Source organism: Urtica dioica, chromosome 5 (genome assembly GCF_054948205.1).
Source record: "Urtica dioica subsp. dioica isolate 48M chromosome 5, U.dioica_male_clone48M_v1_H2, whole genome shotgun sequence".
Lineage (NCBI taxonomy): Eukaryota > Viridiplantae > Streptophyta > Magnoliopsida > Rosales > Urticaceae > Urtica > Urtica dioica.
The window spans coordinates 41,977,656-41,999,491 of NC_142760.1; the positions used below are offsets into that span (position 1 = coordinate 41,977,656).

At 32.0% G+C, this 21,836-nt stretch overlaps 2 protein-coding genes across 2 annotated transcripts; one reads left to right on the forward strand and one right to left on the reverse strand.

The window, feature by feature from the left end:
• The first annotated feature begins 6,859 nt into the window (after positions 1–6,859).
• LOC149398647 ((-)-germacrene D synthase-like) lies at positions 6,860–11,780 on the forward strand. The gene is made up of 7 exons (XM_089614638.1): positions 6,860–6,952; positions 7,105–7,372; positions 7,478–7,829; positions 7,940–8,158; positions 8,240–8,381; positions 8,685–8,930; positions 11,487–11,780. Exons 1-7 carry the CDS (start codon positions 6,860–6,862, stop codon positions 11,778–11,780), a joined length of 1,614 nt encoding a protein of 537 aa, XP_089470764.1.
• A 4,403-nt stretch (positions 11,781–16,183) lies between these two features.
• Positions 16,184–18,476, reverse strand: LOC149398648 (phenylacetaldehyde oxime monooxygenase CYP71AN24-like). Its single transcript, XM_089615544.1, has 2 exons — positions 17,539–18,476; positions 16,184–16,977 (listed from the first exon to the last, which is right to left on the reverse strand). Exons 1-2 carry the CDS (start codon positions 18,463–18,465, stop codon positions 16,360–16,362), a joined length of 1,545 nt encoding a protein of 514 aa, XP_089471670.1. The 5' UTR covers positions 18,466–18,476; the 3' UTR covers positions 16,184–16,359.
• Between the last annotated feature and the right edge of the window lie 3,360 nt (positions 18,477–21,836).

Here is a 21,836-nt window from a genome sequence, read left to right on the forward strand (position 1 = left end):
ATTCTTAGCTTTATTTATACGTGATACATTTTAGTTTTGTTATATTCAGCATATATAAAATCATTTCTTAAGAATATAAATACAATATCATAATTTATAGCTTATAAATTTATTATATATAATCATCTTTTATGAATATGAATAAAAGGTCATAGTAATAGCTTAAAATTTTATTATTTATTATTACATATATTTTCTTTCAAAGTACACAAGTGTATTTTATAGTCCATTACAATTTTTTAAATATATATTTAGCATGTAAAACTTAAATTTCTTCAAAATATTAAAACTTTATGAAATTTAATTCCCGTTGCAACGCTCGGGGTAAAATGCTTGTCTTGTCTAAATAACAATTTAATTTAAATGTTTCATATGGCCTACTTTAGCATTATCATTTATATTTTTGGTTTTTTATTAATTACAAATTAACATGTAGATTACGTGCAGCTATGCGAACCATTTTTAGTCAGGGATCGAAATCTCAAGAAAACAGGTCGGGAACTGACCGAGAACCGGAAAATAGATAGGTCACAGTACGATTCTTTACAAAATTGGAGTTTTTCCTTAGAACCGGGGTAAACCGGATGGGAAACAGTCCGGTTCCCGGTTTGAAGATTCCAGCTTGGTTTCTTAAAGGTGTGGGGTTCCATCTAAAACCAAGCTTGGTAATCAGAGGAGTAACCCACAAGCCTTATAAAGAGCCTATGATCGTAATACCCAGTCGATGTGGGACTATCCTTGATACACCCCCTCACGCGCACAGGCACAGGCACACATTGGCACAGGCACTGGAAGCGTAAAGTATAGGCCCGATCAGGTAGCCCATAATCGAGAATGGGCCCCGCTCTGATACCATCTTAAAGGTGTGAGATTCCATCTAAAACCAAGCTTGGTAATTAGAGGAGTAACCCACAAGCCTTATAAAGAGCCCATGATCGTAATACCCAGTCGATGTGGGACCATCCTTGATATGGTTCGGTTGGTTTTTTTTTTCAGAAAAACCATGGTATATAACCGAATCTCGAAAACATATTTCAAAATCATGCCGAAAACTAGGTCTTTGTTTCATGCCGCCGCTTTGAAGATTTCTCACATATTACCATTGAATTATGCCGATTTTGATGAATTTGCAGACAAACCAATGGTTAGAGAGTAAGAGAGAAGAAGATTATGGGCCCACTGAAAAAATTTACGGCCCACTCGAAAGAGGATCAAGCTCACGTGCGAAACAAATCTCACACGCGCACCGCGCAACAAGCGCATGGTGCAAGGGGCCTGGCGCGTTGCGTCATGTGCTCTTCAAAAGAGCACTGTGCGCACCTCTAAAAAGCAAGCGTGCACGGTGCACATTTACTTCGGCGCATGCGCTGCCGTGCGAGCGAAGCTCCTTGCTCCCGCGCGCTCCATAAAATGCGTCCAGAGACCCTCCTCAGCCTCCACATCCAATATAAATACCCCTCCTCACAGTGGATCAGATACACACTTTTTCTCTGAAAAACACGTTCATTCTCTCTCAAGATCACTCAATTCTTGAGTTCTGAAACGATCCCGATGACCATCGCACCTAGTTTCCTTTGTCGAGCACATCTTTCTAAAAATATCAAACTAACGAATATTGGCCCCCCACCTCACATAGCAATTAGATTGATGTTGTCGTCAAAGCGCGCTCCAGAGACACTGCATCTGCACCCATCTAAGCTTGATTTTCTCTTCTTCTTATTTTCTGATCTCCACGCGCACCGTCGAGCTAGAGGAGCGACAAACCCCGTCACTTTGTCCGCCCTAGGGTCGAGCCGCCTGAAACTTTAAATCGTTGTTCAATTTCGTGCGACAACACTAACCATTGTGTTACATTGCACTAATTATTGTTGGTTAAAATATCTTTTTTAATTATCATTTCTTAATAGTACGTTGTTTTTTTATGAGTTTTGTTATCAACTAAGTCACTTGAAACATTGGAATTTAATGTTAACCAATGTTTCAATCTTTCTATGAAAAAAGCCTTCAGGCTGATGTGGCAAATAAAATCAAGTATTTTATACTTAATTTACCCCTATCAATTAAGTAATTATATTTATTTTCTAAATTAAAAAAAATTAATTTTCAAATTAGTAGGATATTAGTACCTGATTAAAATTTGAATTTATTACTCTCTCTCTCTCTCCAAAAATCGTTCTCTCTCCCCAAATTTGCTCTCTCTCTCTCTCTCTCTAAAAAAAATCGTTTTTTCTCTCTCTGATACAGTACTGGAACAAGATGCAAAATCATAATTTCGCAAATAAGTAGTTATTTTTAGTGGAAACGGGCCAAATTATGTCGTTTCAGGCTCCAAAACGGTGTTTTTCCATTTTTTTTCCTTTTATTTTCATATTATAGTAAAAAAAAAAATTGTAGCATTCGTTTTATGTCGTTGTAGTTCTTTATCTTTCCTAACCCGCAATCTACATCACCCTCTCTTGGTTGAATTTGGATGGTTTACTGATTTTTTCTGCCAAATTGTGTACTTAATAAGCAGTAATAACATTTAAATCAGTAACAACTATTTTTTCTTCGGTTGATTTTTTATGAATTGTCAGTTAATTGTGGGTAATTATTGTTATTAGGTTGCTGATTTAGTATGATTATGAGCTTTTTTACTTTTGAATCTTCATAAAATTTTCGTTATTTTTTGTTAATTATCGTTAATTTTGTTAATAAATGATTACGTTTTCATATTTTTGGTGCAGTAACAATTCTAATTTTTTTTATGAAAGAAAAATTAAAGTGTAACATTTTTTTTTAAAATTTTAGAAATAATTAATTATGTGTATTTTATGGAAGTTACTTAATTTGTGTGATTTTAACTACTTTTCTTTTTTAATTTATGAAAATAAACAATAAAGAGCAATTAAGTAATAGACTAGCATGTCATGGTTAATTAGTTAAAGATTTTAAAATATTGTCATATTGAAATCTAATGTTTCAAAGTGACTAATAAGCTAAACTGCCCCCCCCTTTTTTATTAGTTTGCTTATGATATATACACGTTTTTATGGTTAATAGGCAGTTTTTTTTTTTATTTCGAATTAAATATTGAAACCGAATAGGGAAGTTTTCAAATTTGAAATTTGAATTTTGAACAGATTTTGAAAGTTCTCAGCCCATTAATTGTTATGTATTTGGAAATTTTCAGCGTTGACTTTAGGTAATTAGTTTCTATTTTCGTTGCAATTCATTATGGATAAAATCTGTATATATATTCTTCATTCATTGATATTATTTTGTCTTCCATATATTCATAATTTCCAGAATTCTCGTGCCCAAAATATTTCCAGAATTTTTTCAGTTTATTTACACGAATATACTGTAAATATGTTTTTTATTTACAGTGAATATACTGTAAATATGCTTTGTATTTACAATGAATATACTGTAAATAATCTTCGTATTTACACGAATATACTGTAAATATGATTTCTATTTACATGAAAATACTGTAAAAAAAAAAAAAAAAAAAAAAAAAAAAAAAAAAAAACTGTTCTTCACGGAGTCCATGATATCGATCGGGACCTTTGGACGCAGACTCTTCTCTTCTCGGAAAATTCAAACAGGGAGCACGAGAGAAAAAAAAAATCATAGCCTGCGATTGAAATTAATCCTTCAATTTTAACCAACAAAAATCAATTCAACAGCTTCCAGAATTTTTTCAGTTTATATACACGAATATACTGTAAATAGGCTTTGTATTTACAGTGAATATACTGTAAATATGCTTTGTATTTACAGTGAATATACTGTAAATAAGCTTCGTATTTACATGAATATACTGTAAATATGATTTCTATTTACACGAACACACTGTATAAAAAAAATAAAAATAAAAAAATTGTTCTTCACGGAGTCCATGATATCGATCGGGACCTTTGGACGCAGATTCTTCTCTTCTCGGAAAATTCAAACAAGGAGTACGAGAGAAAAAAAAATCAGAGCCTGCGATTGAAATTATGCCTTCAATTTTAACCAACAAAAATCAATTCAACAGCTTCAATTCATCCAAACCCGTCAGACCAAACAGGGAGCACGAGAGAAAAAAAACAACGACAAAACTTAACCAAGCAAGAACGATACAATCAGCCATTAGTCCCACCCTACACATTTCACCTTCTAAATACCATGACGAATTCAATTTCATCAAAATTACAACACATCAACATAGATCTAGCCCTTTTTATTTCCATAACGTACCTCGAGCAAAACGGAGCATCTCCGACCACCGATCGGAGAAATTTCATGAGAGCTTTTGTTACCCATGTCATGAACTTCATTTTTATACCGACGGTGAAGACCACCTCCCTCCGGTGATCGGAAAACTCGACATTGGGGCGGAGGTCTTTTCCAGCGATCTCCCACGACAATTAACCGAAATTTTTAGCAAGCATGATGGGTGTTTTCTTGAACCTCTCTTCGACACGAGTTCATAGCACTTGGAATCACCCAAATTGGAGCTCAAACGATAGAGATATGGTCAATTGAAGTTTTGAGGAAAAAAACATGAAATGAAATTTTGGAGAGAGAGAGAAAGAGAGTGACGGGAAGAGGAAGAAGAAGCCTTTAGTATTTAACAAAAAGCCCGGTCAAAGTATGACCAAGAAAAGAGAAAAAAAAAATAATTAATGATCTTAATGATGCTCCTTGATAACCGCGAGCAGTTATTATCGAAATATTTTGTTTTAAATATTTTTATTTTCAGCATGTTAATGGGCGGGAACAGTTGATGTTATTTTAGTATTTTGATGTTGTGTAAATAAATGGGTCTGGCTATTAACCCGAAATTAACCAAATGATGGTCAAATCCAAAACCGTCTAAACTAGGAGACTATTTAGCTATGTAACCCTATTATTAATTATTGTTAATACGTGGCCGTCTTCATATTCTTCAAAAAGAATAATTCATTAGTTTTTCTCATTTTGATGGACACTAATAATTTAGTTTCCTGTTTCAAAACGATGATTGGTTGCGTGTTGCCTGATTTGTAGTCTTGGTTAATGGATAATTATTACTAATTTTTTTTCAAGTAATTTTTTGTGTGTAAATGGGCAAGGGTAATATTGTCATTTTTTGTTGGGTAATAATGCTGAATAGCTAAATAATAAAAATTATCCAAACAATAGCTACTTTGCAATTTTAAAAATTTAGGAACGGTGAGTTAACTACACCCCTAAATTTTACTATTGTATCAGTTGGAATGTATGTGGATTTTTTATTCTACGGACAAGGACAAAATTTTCGCCTGCAACAAAACTGCGACAAGTCAATCGTAACAGGCCGTAATAGGGCTGCAACAAAGATGTGATTTTTTTTTTTTTTACTATATATCTAATTTTCTATAAAACATATATATCTAATTTTTATATATGGCGACATTGATCTTATTTGATTAAATTGCACATGATATTTACTTAATGAGAAGTCACAAAACTTCACTTAATGTCTAGCAGTTTTTTCTTGGATGTTTCAATTCTGGAGTTGACACAAAATATGTGGCAATTTGGAACAGAGATAATTGACTGGAATGAATTATTTAAGAAGATTCCAGCTCTTATTTGCAGGGAAACTATTAATATTGGACCTCACTCCTGGCCTGGCTTCATCTTTTTACAGAGTATTAGCGATCTTTTTCAGAAGCCAAATTATTGTCTTGTAGGACCTTTTGGAGATATATTAGAACGTTTAAAGCTATTTCAGTTTGAAGATATCATTATTTAGCTTTGCTGGGATATCCACAACAGATCTTGTCCCCCATGGGCCATCTTGAAATTATGATCTGCCAGAAAAAAAAAACAATAATTTGGCTCTATTTTTTGTGTAATAATAATTTTTCTTGTAAAATATTATGTACATGATTTTGCTTCCGTCTAAACACAGTTTCAATTGATATCGGAGGGGACATTTTGCGTTCTTGAGTGTGTTCCTCACGTGCTTAATCTCTTTAATTTTAATATGTACAATCTCTGAGGATATCTGTTAGCCAAGCTATGATGTTTGATGGAACGAACTAATCTAATAGATTGGGAGTGCTTTTCTCAAAAGGTTTTTTTAGATATATAATCGTATGAAAACTCAAATTTTGCTTATAGCCAATGTTTTAGAAATTTTATGTAAATACTTACGAAATTTTATTAACAAAGCAAAAAGCACATTAATAGTTGTAAATATTCGTTAATTATTGTAAATAACCATCAATCTCTAAAGACATAAATAAAATGCTAAAAACGTTCAAACAATGTCACATCACCATAATGATTATTTATTTAAAATTTATAAAAAATTGGCTTTATAGTAAATTTTCAAATTTTAGTGGTTTAGTTAGTCAATTAATTATTTTTCTGTATTGATAACAAGAAGTGTAAGGTCATTCTAATAAGTTCATGAGACTGTGACTGTTACATAAGAAGAACATGAATATTACTGAAGATGAAGTTGCTTTTGGGAACTCCTGTTCTTTCGATGCTATTTATAATCGCGTGGACATGAATCTATTTGGTTAATACTCGTAATTTCTGGTTGCACTAATATAACTAAAACTCAAATATCTCGTTTGAGTGAAAGATGACTGGATGATATCTTACCATGTAGACGTGAGAAGTATCTCCACGCCTCTACTCCATGAAAAATTAAAAATATAAACGAAAAGATGAAATTATAATTAATTATCAAATATACACGTAAAAGGTATAGTGGACCGAACAGCATTTATAAGACTATATAAAATAAGTAGCGTAGCACAACCAAATAACTTCATACTCAATTGTTCTCATATCAAATCTAAGATACCCCATATTCAAAAAATACCCACGAACATAATTCATAGTTTATAAAATGGCTGGTCAAACAAAAGTCCATCGTCGAACAGCTGATTTTCATCCTAGCGTTTGGGGAGATTTTTTTCTGAAATATGCTTCTGACTCATCGGTACGATAAATGGTACTCTGTATAAAGGCATACGTACTTGAGATGCAATATAAACATATCATTATTATTATGCCCTAATTCCGTGCAATTTTATTGAATCATTCGGAAATTATGCAAAAAAGTAAATTTCAAAATATGATTAATGTGTGTAGATTTTGGACGAGACAGCTGCGGAATATTTCCAGTTACAGAAAGAGGAGTTGAATATGATGTTGCTAGCTTCCACTAAACTCGTTCAAACCCTAGAATTGGTTGATACAATCCAACGGCTAGGTTTGTCGTATCACTTCGAGGATGAAATTTGCGACATCTTAAGACGGATAAATAAAAATTGTGATGATGAATTTCAAAATGATAGTTTGCATATTACCTCGCTTCGGTTTCGATTACTTAGACAAGAAGGACATGACGTATCGAGTGGTAATATATATATGTCTGATTAATTAATTGGTTAAGGTACTTAATTTGGGGTCAGCTTTAAATTTTTCTCATTTTGTTATAATTATAATGAATTGGTGAAAGCAGAAACATTCAAGAAGTTCACGAACGAAGACGGGAAGTTCAAAGACGAGCTCGCAAATGATGTTAAAGGAATGTTGAGCTTGTACGAAGCTTCTCATCTCATGGTTAATGGAGAGTTGATACTAGAAGAGGCTCTTTCATTTGCTATGGCTCACCTTCAATCTTCGGAAGCCACACAAGTTAGGCGTGCCTTAGAGCGGCCGATCAGGAAAGGCTTGCCAAGAGTGGAGGCAAAATATTTCATCTCTATCTACCATCAAGACCCTTTGCATAGTGAGGTTTTGCTCAAATTTGCCAAGTTGGATTTCAATATTGTTCAAAAGTTGCACCAAAGGGAATTACAAGAACTCACAAGGTACGTAATTGAAATCTTCCATGAACATTATTGATCATGGGAGTTTTGAAAATAAAGCATAATATTATGGTGTAACGTACTATAATATAATATAATATAATTTTCTTCAGGTGGTGGAAAGACTTGGACTTGGAATCAAAACTACCATACTTCCGAGACAGATTGGCTGAGGGTTACTTTTGGGTTATGGGAGTTTGTTTTGAGCCCAAATATAGCTTCGCTAGAAAAATACAGGTAAAAATTATTTGTATACTCGTAGTTATTGATGACACATACGATGTTCATGGAAAAATCGGGGAGCTCCGAGCATTTACAAAAGCAATCCACAGGTTTGTCGATTTTTTTAAGTACTACATGAAGTAAATTATATGCTTATTTGTAATTATTTTGATATAGCTGCTATTTTTCAGTTGGAATATCAACTGTAAACACCAACTTCCGAAGTACATGAAACACATTTACAAGTCATTGTTAGATCTATACGACGAGATTGATGAATGGATGGAAAAAGAAGGAAAAGGATCATATCGAGTTCAATATGCTAAAGATGTAGTAAGTAATTAACTATATGCTTATATATTCCATTTCTTGTTACTAGAAATATAAGTCAATATGTAGTTGAATTTTTTCTTGAATCATTTTCAGAAACATCGTGCTTGCATTTTTATAGAGCGAATAAGCTTAGATTTTAGTTTATTAATTAGGATGCATATACGTGTCATTGCTAGTATATGCATTCCCATGCAACTATTTTGTAGACAATGATGTTATTGCATACGTACATATTTTCTTCGGTAAAAAATATAGGATCTTATATCAAACTGATTAAATTAATCATTCATGGAACCCCACTAGATGAAAGAAATGTGCCAAGCGTACTTGAAAGAAGCCGAATGGTGTAGCAAAGATTATGTGCCTACAATGGAGGAATATATGGAACATGCTTTAGTGACATCTGGTCAGTGCCTTTTTGCTATCAATTCTTTCATTGGGATGGGAGATATTGCGACCGAGGATGCTTTTGAATGGACTTCTAAATATCCCAAAATCATTCGTGCCGGGTCCGTTGTTACTAGGCTTATGGATAGGGATGGCAATTTCGTGTTCGTGTCGTAATCGTGTCGTGTTAATCGTGTTTGCATAAATAATTGCTAGAACCAAATCCGACCATTTATTAATCGTGTTTGAAATCTAGATCCAAATCCGACCGTTTATTTTTTTTTACAGATCCATAACCGTTTAAATTAAACCGTTTAATAGTCGTGTTAAATGGGTATTTAATCGTATTTTAACCGTGTTTAGACATTCGGACTCAATTAAATGCGATATAATAATAAAAAACATATTAGTCATAAGATTAGAATTGTCCTTTTTCTTTTTACACTAACTTCCGATACATCGATACTGAGTCACGTGGCTAACTAATACTTTTGTTTTTCCTTTATTCTTTTCCTATTTTTTCACACACAAAATTTGGCAAAATATAAAATAAAAAAAAAAAAAAAAAAAAAAAAAAAAAAAGAGGGAAAATAATGAAGGGTAAAAGTAAACAAAATAGGTAGTTGAAATTTTAAGGAGAATATAGAGGGAATGTTATGGAGGGATATCAAATCTAAATATTAGTCTAATTATTTATAGTTTCATGGAGAATATGGAGGGAATTTTATGGAGGGATGTCAAATCTAAATATTAGTCTAATGTTATGGAGAATATGGAGGGAATGGTTTATTTGGATAAAAATTATATATTGAATTTGAAAGCAAATGGAGGTAATAAGTCATTTTACTATAATTGAAATCAAATAAAATTGAATACGATATGTTATTATGAGACTATAGTTATTGTGATAGTTAAATTTAAATTTTGATTTCTCGATATGAATTGAATTAAATTGAAATCAAATAAAATTGAATATGATACGTTATTATGAGACTATAGTTATTGTGATTGTGAATTGAAATCAAATAAATTGAATATGATACGTTATTGTGAGATGATAGTTATTGTGATTGTGTATTGAATTGAATTAAAATAAAATAAAATAACATTGAATATGATACGTTATTATGAGATGATAGTTATTATGATTGTTAATTGAATTGAATTAAAATCAAATAAAATTGAATATGATATGTTATTATGAGATGATAGTTATTGTGATTGTGAATTGTAATGGTTCGGTATGAATTGAATTGAATTGAAATAAAACAAAATTAAATATGATACGTTATTATGAGACTATAGTTATTGTGACTGTCAATTTTAAATTGTGATTTTTCAATATGAATTGAATTGAAATCCAATAAAATTGAATAAGATAAATTATTATGAGATGATAGTTATTGTGATTGTGAATTGAAATTGTTCGATATAAATTGAATTGAGATAAAATAAAATTGAATATGATACGTTGTTATGAGATAATAGTTATTGTGATAGTCAATTTTAAATTGTTATTTTTCAATATGACTTTAATTGAATTGAAATTCAATAAAATTGAATATGATACATTATTATGAAACTATAGTCATTGTGATTGTGAATCGTGATTGTTCGATATGAATTGAATTAAAACTGAAATAAAATAAAATTGAATTTAATACGTTATTATGATATTATAGTAATTTTGATTGCTCGATATGAATTTTGATTCTTATTGCTCGGGTTAAGTCAATTGGTATACTATAGACTATATATTATCATACGTGAATTGATATTTATACGAATATACTTTATTTTATTATATCATATTTTCTAATATCAATTTTATGTTTATAATTATAATTTTATGTTTATAGTTATAAATTTATAATTTTACATATATAATATTAATCGTGTTTAAATGGATCGTAATCGTGTTATTACTCGTAATCGTGTTATTTGGATCATATTCGTGCGGGTCGTAATCATGTTTCGTGTCGACCATTTAATAATCGTGTTAATCGGTTTTTTATCGTGTTACCGTAATCGTGTCGTTTTAAACCATTATTTAATCGTGTTAGCGTGTTCGATCCAATTAAGAACCGACCCATTTATTAAGATCCAAATCCGCTTTAAATCGTGTCGTAACCGTTTCGTGTTTCGTGTCCGGACCAAATTGCCACCCCTACTTATGGATGCCATCGTTACTCATAAGGTACACATGATAATATATATATATATATATATATATATATATATATATATTAAATATGACTTTCACGTCATTTTTACTAGGATTATGAAACATCATTACTCATAATAATAAGGTACATCAAATACATATTTCAGGATTATATAGTTAAAAGTTTTTTTAAAAGATTTTATACTATGCATTCATAAAGTTCTAAACAAGTGAATATTAAATTTTCATTATTATTATTATTATTATCATGGGTCTTTTAGTTATATAAACATTTGACTTAAAATGTTTTATATAATAGCTAATTTTTTGTTAGTTTTTTGTAAATAGTCACCTCAACTTATTTACGACACTCAAAAAAAAAAAACCCAAAATAAGCGTGGATGATTTTGGATATTTTTGTATTTTTTAGTACTGTAAATAAGTTGAGGTGGTTATTTACAAAAAAAATTACAAAAAATTGATTATCTAGCAATTTTTGGATTGACTAATTTTTTGTATTATTATTATTATTATTATTATTATTATTTTTGTAGTTTGAGCAGAAGAGAGGGCATGTTGCATCAAGTGTTGAGTGCTACATGAAGCAATATGGTGCGTCGGAGGAAGAAACGTACAACATATTTCGTAGGAAAATTAAGGAAGCGTGGAAGGATATGAATGAAGAGTTTATTGAGCCTAGGGCTGTGCCAATAGCTCTTCTTACACATACGATGAATTACACACGGGTTATAGATCTTTTATACAAAGATGTCGATAATTTCACCCACGCACGAGGACTCATGAAAGATCTCATCAACTCTATGTTCGTTGACTCTATTCCAATGTGACAAATAAAGCTTTACATTTATTTTCCGCGTTTTCATAATATTTCTATTATATTTTGTAAAATAAAACATTTTCAATGTGGTTTGTAGTGTTGTATTGAAGATAAAGACATTGTGAATCTCAATATGGCTTGAGAAACCTTTATCTATTGTGTGTGTATATTTTAAAGCTTTAATGTAATCTTTAATATATTATATATGACATTAACTACTAAGTATATACTTTAAAGATTGTTCAATAGGTTTGTAGGATTACTAGTTGAACAGTAATAATTATGATATAGCGGATCACATGAACAAACAGTTATGAGAACGTAAAAGTTATATCACTGAATTAACTGCTAATTATTGATTTAATACTTATATCCCTCGAATGCAATTTTATTAGCTCATAATATTAATTAATTAGCCAAGGAAGCAATTAATTGAGTGTTGTTCGGTAACATGGATTGTGGATATCCCACCCTGGTTGTATGCTTTTAATCAGGCTACTGATTTGGCATAATTTCTAATCATTTTGCTTATTCAAACAAAAATAAAATTCCAAGTAAAAAAAAAATAATGTAATAAAAATCTGAACGAAGGCTCGAAGTAAATGAGAACATTTAAAGGCTCTGGTATATGTTATAGAAATAGCTATCTCCACACAAATTCCAATGGAATCCAATTATTTGTCATATACTTTTCTGATCCACAGTCCACAGTCCACAGTCCACACCTATCCATTTTATTTATTTATTATTTTAATGATACCCAGCCACTTGGAAGTATTACTTGATCGCTTCTAGCCAGCATAATTTGTTCATTTAAACGGTTTTTTTTTTTTTTTTTTTTTATATTTACATATAAATAATATCGAAGGCTAATATTCATATTTCCTGAATATCTTTTACAAGCATTGCACTACTTAATATACACGAAAAATTGTGGTTAAATGTTTAGGGTTGTTAGGATTAGTTTTTTTTTTTTTTTTTTTTTGGTCGGTAGAAAGTGAAAAAGCAAGTTTAAAATATTGGATTTGCAAAATAAACAAAAATCATTTAAAATTAGTGAAATAATCAAAGTGTGCAAATAAACAAATTTCAAATTTTTTTTTTACCCTTGGATTAATTTTTTTGAAAATGATAAATTGCTTAAAATAATTGTAAAAAAAATAATAATTTTGGTGTAAAAAAAATTTGACTGTAATTTTGACTACTTTATTGAAAATTTAAAATTTTGGTTATTTTACTATTCAATTAATTTCAAATGGTATAATTTTTCCTTTATGGATTTTGGAGATTGTAATGCTCTAATATTGGAAAAGAAATATAGCACGCTATTGTCGATAATATCAAATTTTCCACTATTACTTGTTACAGACTCAGGCTGGGCCTCATAAGCAGGCTTAGCTTTCCTCTTGTGGGCTTTAGCCTGCAGTGCTTCTGGGCTAAATTCCAATGTTTTGGCTTAAGTTAAAAAAAAAAAAAAAATATTCTGGGCCTAAAATGAAATAAAATTCACTGGGCCTAAAATTTATTAAAGTGCAAATTAAATGAGCCATATATTCTGAAAAGATTTTGAAATTTTTATTTGAATAGGCCAATAGATCAATTAGATCGGATATATTCATAAAAAGAGAAATACATAAAAATCAGTTGATCTATTCATGTTGTTAATACTTAATAGCACTAGACATTTATTTTATTTTATATCAAATGACCATTCTTGCTTTATTTCATGGATTGAATGTGCATGATTTATTTATTTATTCTTTTGAGCTTTGTTGCAAACTTCGAAATTTTTGTTCAACTTTATTGCTTTTATTGCAATAATTTAATAATTAGGATATATTTTAATAAATTAGTAGACTTTGTGAGAAAGCTAATAAAAGACTAATAAGCAGTTATGTATACGAGAGTGCCTCATGCACCTCCTGTGATGCTGGTGGATTTAATAATTACTCAGATTGTCAAAATCATAAATTAATATAAGCTTATCAAAGCTAGATTATAAAGGGGTAGTATTGTGAGGAACCATTTTTCGGATCGTCTTAATTTATCTACTTTTTTAGTTTTGTTAAATTTGTTATAAACTGTTTCGTTTTCAGTTTATGATTGCTGCGATGCGGTCAATATTGAGGCTCGGTTCTCTATTAGTTTATAAGAGAAAGTTGTTTCTAAAGTCGATTCTCTTTTAAAATTACATGTAAGTTTTAGGCTTTTGAATGCGACTTTTATTTAGTGCGTAATACTTATAAATGCCCATTTTATTAATAGTTCATTAGGTAAATAATCATATTTATAATTTGAGATTGTTAAATAGTTAACGTTTCGTAAATCTTAGATAAATAGTCACGTCAATGTATTTACATGTGTAATTGACGTAAATATCTCTCCTTTTTATTTCAATGAAAGGGTAAACCAGGAATGTCACGTCATCATTATGGCTATTTAGTTAAGATTTACGAAACGTTGGCTATATTACAATTTCAAACGTTTTAGTTGGTTAATTATCTAATTTTTTATTGGAAAAATTATATGAACTAGCCAATCCAAACTATTGCTTTTGCAAAATAACCATAGTTTCATTTGTTTGATAAAATAGTCATCTCTCAAATAGCCATCTTTCTGGACCACGCCGCGTCGCGCGTTGCTCGCCAAAGCCCCCACTCTCATCGGAAAGCAGACTCTCGCCGAGTTCCAGTCTCACCAGGCCTACGGCGGAGGACTCGGAATCCCTAACCAGGCGAACTACCTCCGCTCCGTGAAGCCCAGGCTGTACCAGCACTCCTCTTCGCGATCTCGCCGCCCTCGCCGTCTCCGTCATCGCCGCCTCCGTTGACAACGTTGCTCGGAGAATCGTCTTCGAAGAAGGCGCCCTAAGACCGTCGAGTTTTCTCCCGTAGCGATCCGGTTTCGCCACCGCCGTCGGAGCGATCGGGAACATCGCGAGCGTCGAGGACGCAAGAATCGCGTCGCCGAAGAAGGAGATGTTTCGGTTCTGCTTCATATCCTCGATTTCCAGATTGTCATTAAATTTAATCCTGCCTCGATTAATTTTAATCCAGCCGTCATAAACCTTACATTATGTCTTTATAGTTCGTTGGGATTAAATTTAATCCAACCTAAATTAATCTTATTTTGGCTAGTTTGCTTATAATTAACAAACTACGGCTATTTTGCAAAATCTTAAGTTCTAATTGGCTATATAGCCGCTTGACCCTTTTTTATTTTATTAATCTCGTATATATGAATGTTTTGCATATTTTGTTGCCTAAGACTATAAATTAAAACAATATATGGTAAAAAAAAATTCGGACGGAAGTTGTTCAATAGTTATATAATACTACGAAAATCGTATATATTAGATGTTTTTTTTTGTCAGAATCATATATATTAGATGTTTACGAGAGGTTGCAATCATGCCACCTCGTAATCAGCTTTTAAATGATTGTATGTGTGAACATCTTGAAAAGAAGTTGAAAACTCAAATATAGGCAAAGTATTCCAAAGATCCCAGCTGGTGAAATCTGACACCATAATTACCCAAATAAGACGCACACTTACTAAGTTGTCTCTGCAATGCAATAAAAATAACTATGACTGCACCTACTGAGTTGTCTGACACCATAACTACCCAAATAAAGCTAACCACGAAATTTGCTATTGTGGATATTTTTTTTTTACTCTAGTTTGTGGATATTTTTACTATATATATTAATCACTTTTGTTAATATCGTAGACTATTTGTTTTTTTAAATGGTCCTCGTAAAAACCTCTCCATGGCCTCATAGTCATATTAATAATAATAAATTTTGGTGATGTATGTGAAAACTTTTATTTTTGAACAAGCAACAAGTTTATCGACATAATAATTTACCCGTAGGTAATAATCATCCGTAATTTGTTAGAATTCGACACACAAATTCGACCTAAAATAAGAAAACAAAATTAGCACACACAGATTTATAATGGTTCACTTTCCCAACTTAGCGAGCGATTTTCTCGTTTGGCTTCCAACGATATGTACTTCTCCAACGAATCGTTGGGCAAGAACTCGTAAACTAGGGCTCGCTTGAACCCGTCAGCACAAAATCCAACCAAGCGAACCACCTTGACGTGGCGAACAGAGACGATAGAGAGATTGATGAAGAGCACTTTCATTGATTGAGTTTGACTAATTAACTGGTTAACCAATCAGTTGCTTTACACATAAATACAATACTGAGATCTATTCTCCACCTTCTAACTCTAACTGAGTAAGATCTGACAGTTGACACTTAATATGCTTAAGATTTCTTACATAAAGTTTTTGAAAACATATGATCAACACAGCAGCACGAACTCGAAACTAACATCCCCTATCTACTAACCAGCTTTTCCATCTAAATATTGTAAGCAACAAGCAAAAAAAAAGGTTTGATAATCATTTAAAAATGATAGATATAACATATTAAAATGCCAGCACACTATGACATTTAAAACAAGGAACAACAAAGAGTTTACATCACCAGGGATGAAAGATAAAAATTACAATGATAAAGATATAATGTTTGGAACATTATAGCTATATCGTTTTTTTTAAATGTGGCTTGTAACATTCAAGGGAAGAACTGTGTTGGCACAGCATGAAGAGGAAATTTCTTACGAACAGCGAGTCCATAGATCTCACTCATGTCCATATCCTCAGCCGATCCTCTTTCTTCTGGATATTTCCAATCAAACCAATACAACATATTGGCTATCACATATTCAGTGCTAAAAGTACCGAAAGCAACAGCGGGGCATCCTTTTCTCCCGAAACCGAACGGCATGAACTGGAAATCATCGCCGGTAAAATAATCCAGCGGATTTTTCTCAAACCTCTCTGGAATAAAATCTTCTGGATCGTCCCATAGACTCGGGTCTCTCTGGATCGCCCAAGCGTTGACCACGATTCTCGTCTTGGCAGGAATTTCATAGGGTCCGATCTTAGCCACGTCATTGGTTTCGCGAGGGACTAGTAGAGGGAGCGGAGGGTGGAGCCTAAGGGTTTCTTTTACGACATTTTTTAGGTAACCCATTCGATCGATGTCATCCTTGTCAATCTTTTGATTCTCTGCCCCGATCTTTCTGACCTCTTCTTGGGCTTTCTTCATCACTATCGGGTTCCTTAAGAGCTCAACCATTACCCATTCCGTCGTGGAGGAAGTAGTTTCGATTCCTCCGGCCACCATGTCCTGCATATATTTATGATGAAATTCAAAGACTATGTTATTAATTTCTTATGTATTACTATATTAAATAAATATTCAACGAAGAGTATCTTATTAGTTTGCTCAATTATAAACTCTTTTGTTGGTTCTTATATCTCTTTCTATAACGTGGGATTCTTAACAAGCTAAAAAAAGGCTATCATGATATGATAAATGAAAATCGGAAAATGAAAACTAGTATATATGTCTTTATAAATAAAGAGTATAATTTCAAGGTACGGCTAATAATACGTAAAAAAGAAGTACGTGTTGGTAAAACTTAAGTATTAGATGCTAGAGTCATTTTATATCAAAAAGCTCCAAAATAAAAATGGCACTTCTAAGTTTGGTTTTTAACATAAGAAATGAGAATATATATATATATATATATATATATATATATATATATATTAAAGGTGGTTAATCTTTCAAGGCATGATCACAAATAATCCATTTTCTTCAAAGTGTTAAAATTATTTGTAAATGAGAGAGAGAGAGAGAGAGAGTGAGAGTGAGAGAGAGAGAGAGAGAGAGAGAGAGAGAGACCTGCATAATTGCCATAAGTTGGTTTTCAGTGAGTTCGAAATCAGAATTCGAATCTTGCTGAACCTGAAGGAGAACATCCACAAAGTCTTTGGTATCTGATCCACGACCACTAGAAGCCTTGTGTTCTTGAATAATAAGGTCAAGGAAAGAATTAAATTCCCTAGAAGTTGACCTCAATCTACCAGCCAAACTAGTGACCACATCTAACCATCCCAAGCAAGGAAAAAAATCTCCAAAACTGAAGGATAAAAGTAAAGCGGATATTTCTTTCAAAATCTCTCCAACTTTGTTCAGCGAACCGTCTTCCTTTCGATGACTTTTCCCTAAAATACACGTAGAGGCTATATTGTTTGAGGCTTCAATCAAAATTTGGCTCAGATTTATTGCTACCCTGTTAGTATTATTAAGGCAGGATTTTCTAACCATATCAACTGCAACACTGACTTCTTGCTCACTCATTGGCTGAAAAGATTTGATCTTCTTCAGGCTCAAGAGGTGTACCGCACAAAACTTCCGAGCTTTTCTCCAATACTCTCCATAGGGAGCGAAAGCAATGTCGTTATTGAAAAGGATGTCGCTTGCTAGGGTTTTGGGTCGACTCGAGAAGACAATGTCATGTGACTTGACGATCTCCCGGACAATATCCGGAGACGAAACGACAAGGGTTGAGACTTGCCCTAGCTTTAGATACAGTAAGGGACCGTATTTATCGGCGAGAGCTCGGAGAGAGAGGTGTGGGACATTCCCTAGCTGATGGAGGTTTCCGATTATGGGGAGCCTCGGAGGAGACGGAGGTAACTTTGACTCTTTGCCTAAAGCTCTAGTTCTGCGGAGATAGAGAATTGGAGCAAGCGATATGAAAATGAGAAGGAAGAGTAAGAATAGGTCATTGTTGCTTAAAACTTCTTCTAGTGATTGGAAAACCATATTTCTGATTGTTCTTCAAAAGGCCTATGGATTGATCCTGGTTAAATAATCCTCAATGTTGCTAGGGATATATGGGTCAATTACGAAAATAAGATTTTGATTAGTTTATGCTTCAGGACAGCGAAACGTGTATATTTTCCTTCAATAGTGTAGTGCATGTATACTATAGTATATGAACTATTACGTGGTCGTTTGACTCATGTAATCCAAACAGTAAGAAAATGGCCATATGTCAGTATTCTACCATTATGATGAATGGACACCAAAATCAACCATCATCATAAATTAAATGGACCATAGTTAAGATGGTTAATTTAAAACACAATGGTGATTAATTTGATTTAATTATTACGTATGCTGTCAATTGCGAACGACTAGTTAAGAAATCAGAAGTTCCATAGAGATGAAAGATCATGAAGGTTAGGTCTTTTTTCTCATTTTGATGGACATTAATAATTTAGTTTCCTGTTTCAAAACGATGATTGGTTGCGTGTTGCCTGATTTGTAGTCTTGTTTAATGGATAATTATTATTAATTTTTTTTTTCAAGTAATTTTTTGTGTGTAAATGGGCAAGGGTAATATTGTCATTTTTGTTGGGTAATAATGCTGAATAGCTAAATAATAAAAATTATCCAAACAATAGCTACTTTGCAATTTTCAAAATTTAGGAACGGTGAGTTAACTACACCCCTAAATTTTACTATTGTATCAGTTGGAATATATGTGGATTTTTTATTCTACGGACAAGGACAAAATTTTCGCCTGCAACAAAACTGCGACAAGTCAATCGTAACAGGCCGTAATAGGCTGCAACAAAGATGTGATTTTTTTTTTTTTTTTTACTATATATCTAATTTTCTATAAAACATATATATCTAATTTTAATATATGGCGACATTGATCTTATTTGATTAAATTGCACATGATATTTACTTAATGAGAAGTCACAAAACTTCACTTAATGTCTAGCAGTTTTTTCTTGGATGTTTCAATTCTGGAGTTGACACAAAATATGTGGCAATTTGGAACAGAGATAATTGACTGGAATGAATTATTTAAGAAGATTCCAGCTCTTATTTGCAGGGAAAATATTAATATTGGACCTCACTCCTGGCCTGGCTTCATCTTTTCTTGTAAAATATTATGTACATAATTTTGCTTCCGTCTAAACACAGTTTCAATTGATATCGGAGGGGACATCTTGCGTTCTTGAGTGTGTTCCTCATGTGCTTAATCTCTTTAATTTTAATATGTACAATCTCTGAGGATATCTGTTAGCCCAGCTAAGCTGATATTTGATGGAACGAACTAATCCTATTAAAGACTGGGAGTGCTTTTCTCAAAAGGTTTTCTAGATATATAGCAATATGAAAACTCAAATTTTGCTTATATCCAATGTTTTAGAAATTTTATGTAAATACTTACGAAATTTTATTAACAAATCAAAAAGAACATTAATAGTTGTAAATATTCGTTAATTATTGTAAATAACCATCAGACTCTAAGGACATAAATAAAATGCTAAAAACGTTCAAACAATGTCACATCACCATAATCATAATGACTATTTATTTAAAATTTATAAAAAAAGTTGGCTATATCGTAAATTTTCAAATTTTGGTGGTTTAATTCTCTTCCTATTTTTTTTTTTACATGCTTATTAGCCAAAAATCATCTATACACTTGTAAATAATTCTCTTTATTTACAATTCTTCCAACATTTTATCCTACGGACAAGGACAAAATTTTCGCCTGCGAATTGTAACAGGCCGTAATAGGGCTGCAACAAAGATGTGAAAAATATTTTTTTTTACTATATATCTAATTTTCTATAATACATATATATCTAATTTTTATATATGGCGACATTGATCTATTTGATTAAATTGCACGTGTTATTTACTTAATGAGAAGTAAAAAAACTTCACTTATTGTCTAGAAGTTTTTTCTTGGATGTGATAAAACTTAGTGAAGTCGTATAAAATTTCAATTCTGGAGTTGGAACAAAACATGTGGCAATTTGGAAGAGAGATAATTGACTGGAATGAATTATTTAAGCAGATTCCAGCTCTTATTTGCTGGGAAAATATTAATATTGGACCTCACTCCCTGGCCTGGCTTTATCTTAGTAAAGAGTATCAGTGATCTTTTTCAGAAGCCTCTAAGCTAGCCAGCCAAATTATTGTAGTCTTGTAGGACCTTTTTGGAGATATATTAGAACGTTTAAAGCTGTTTCAGTTTGAAAATATTATTATTAAGGTTTGCTGGGACCACAACAGATCTTGTCCCCCATGGGCCATCTTGAAAATTATGATCTGCCAGAAAAAAAAAAAAAACAATAATTTTGCTCTATTTTTTGTGTAATAATAATTTTTCTTGTAAAATATTATGTACATAATTTTGCTTCCGTCTAAACACAGTTTCAATTGATATCGGAGAAGACATCTTGCGTTCTTGAGTGTGTTCCTCATGTGCTTATAAATCTCTTTAATTTTAATATGTACAATCTCTGAGGATATCTGTTAGCCCAGCTAAGCTGATATTTGATGGAACGAACTAATCCTATTAAAGACTGGTAGTGCTTTTCTCAAAAGGTTTTCTAGATATATAGCAATATGAAAACTCAAATTTTGCTTATAGTCAATGTTTTAGAAATTTTATGTAAATACTTACGAAATTTTATTAACAAAGCAAAAAGCACATTAATAGTTGTAAATATATGTTAATCATAGTAAATAACCATCAGACTCTAAGGATATAAATAAAATGCTAAAAATATTCAAACAATGTCACATCACCATAATCATAATGACTATTTATTTAAAATTTATAAAAAAAAGTTGGCTATATCGTAAATTTTCAAATTTTGGTGGTTTAATTAGTCAATTAATTGTTTTTCTGTATTGATAACAAGACGTGTAATGTCATTCAAATTAGTTCATGAGACTGTGACCGTTAAACCTAAGAAGAACATGGATGTTACTGAAGATGAAGTTGCTCTTGGGAACTCCTGTTCTTTCGATGCTATTTAATCTATTTGGTTAATACTCGTAATTTCTGGTTGCACTATTATAACTAAAACTCAAATATCTCGTTTGAGTGAAAGATGACTGGATGATATCTTACCATGTAGACGTGAGAAGTATCTCCACTCCTCTACTCTATGACAAATTAAAAATATAAACGAAAAGATGAAATTATAATTAATTATCAAATATACACGTAAAAGGTATAGTGGACTGAACAGCATCATTATAAGACTGTATAAATAAGTAGCGTAGAACAACCAAATAACTTCATACTCAATTGTTCTCACATCAAATCTAAGATACTCCATATTCAAAAAATACCCACGAACATACTTCATAGT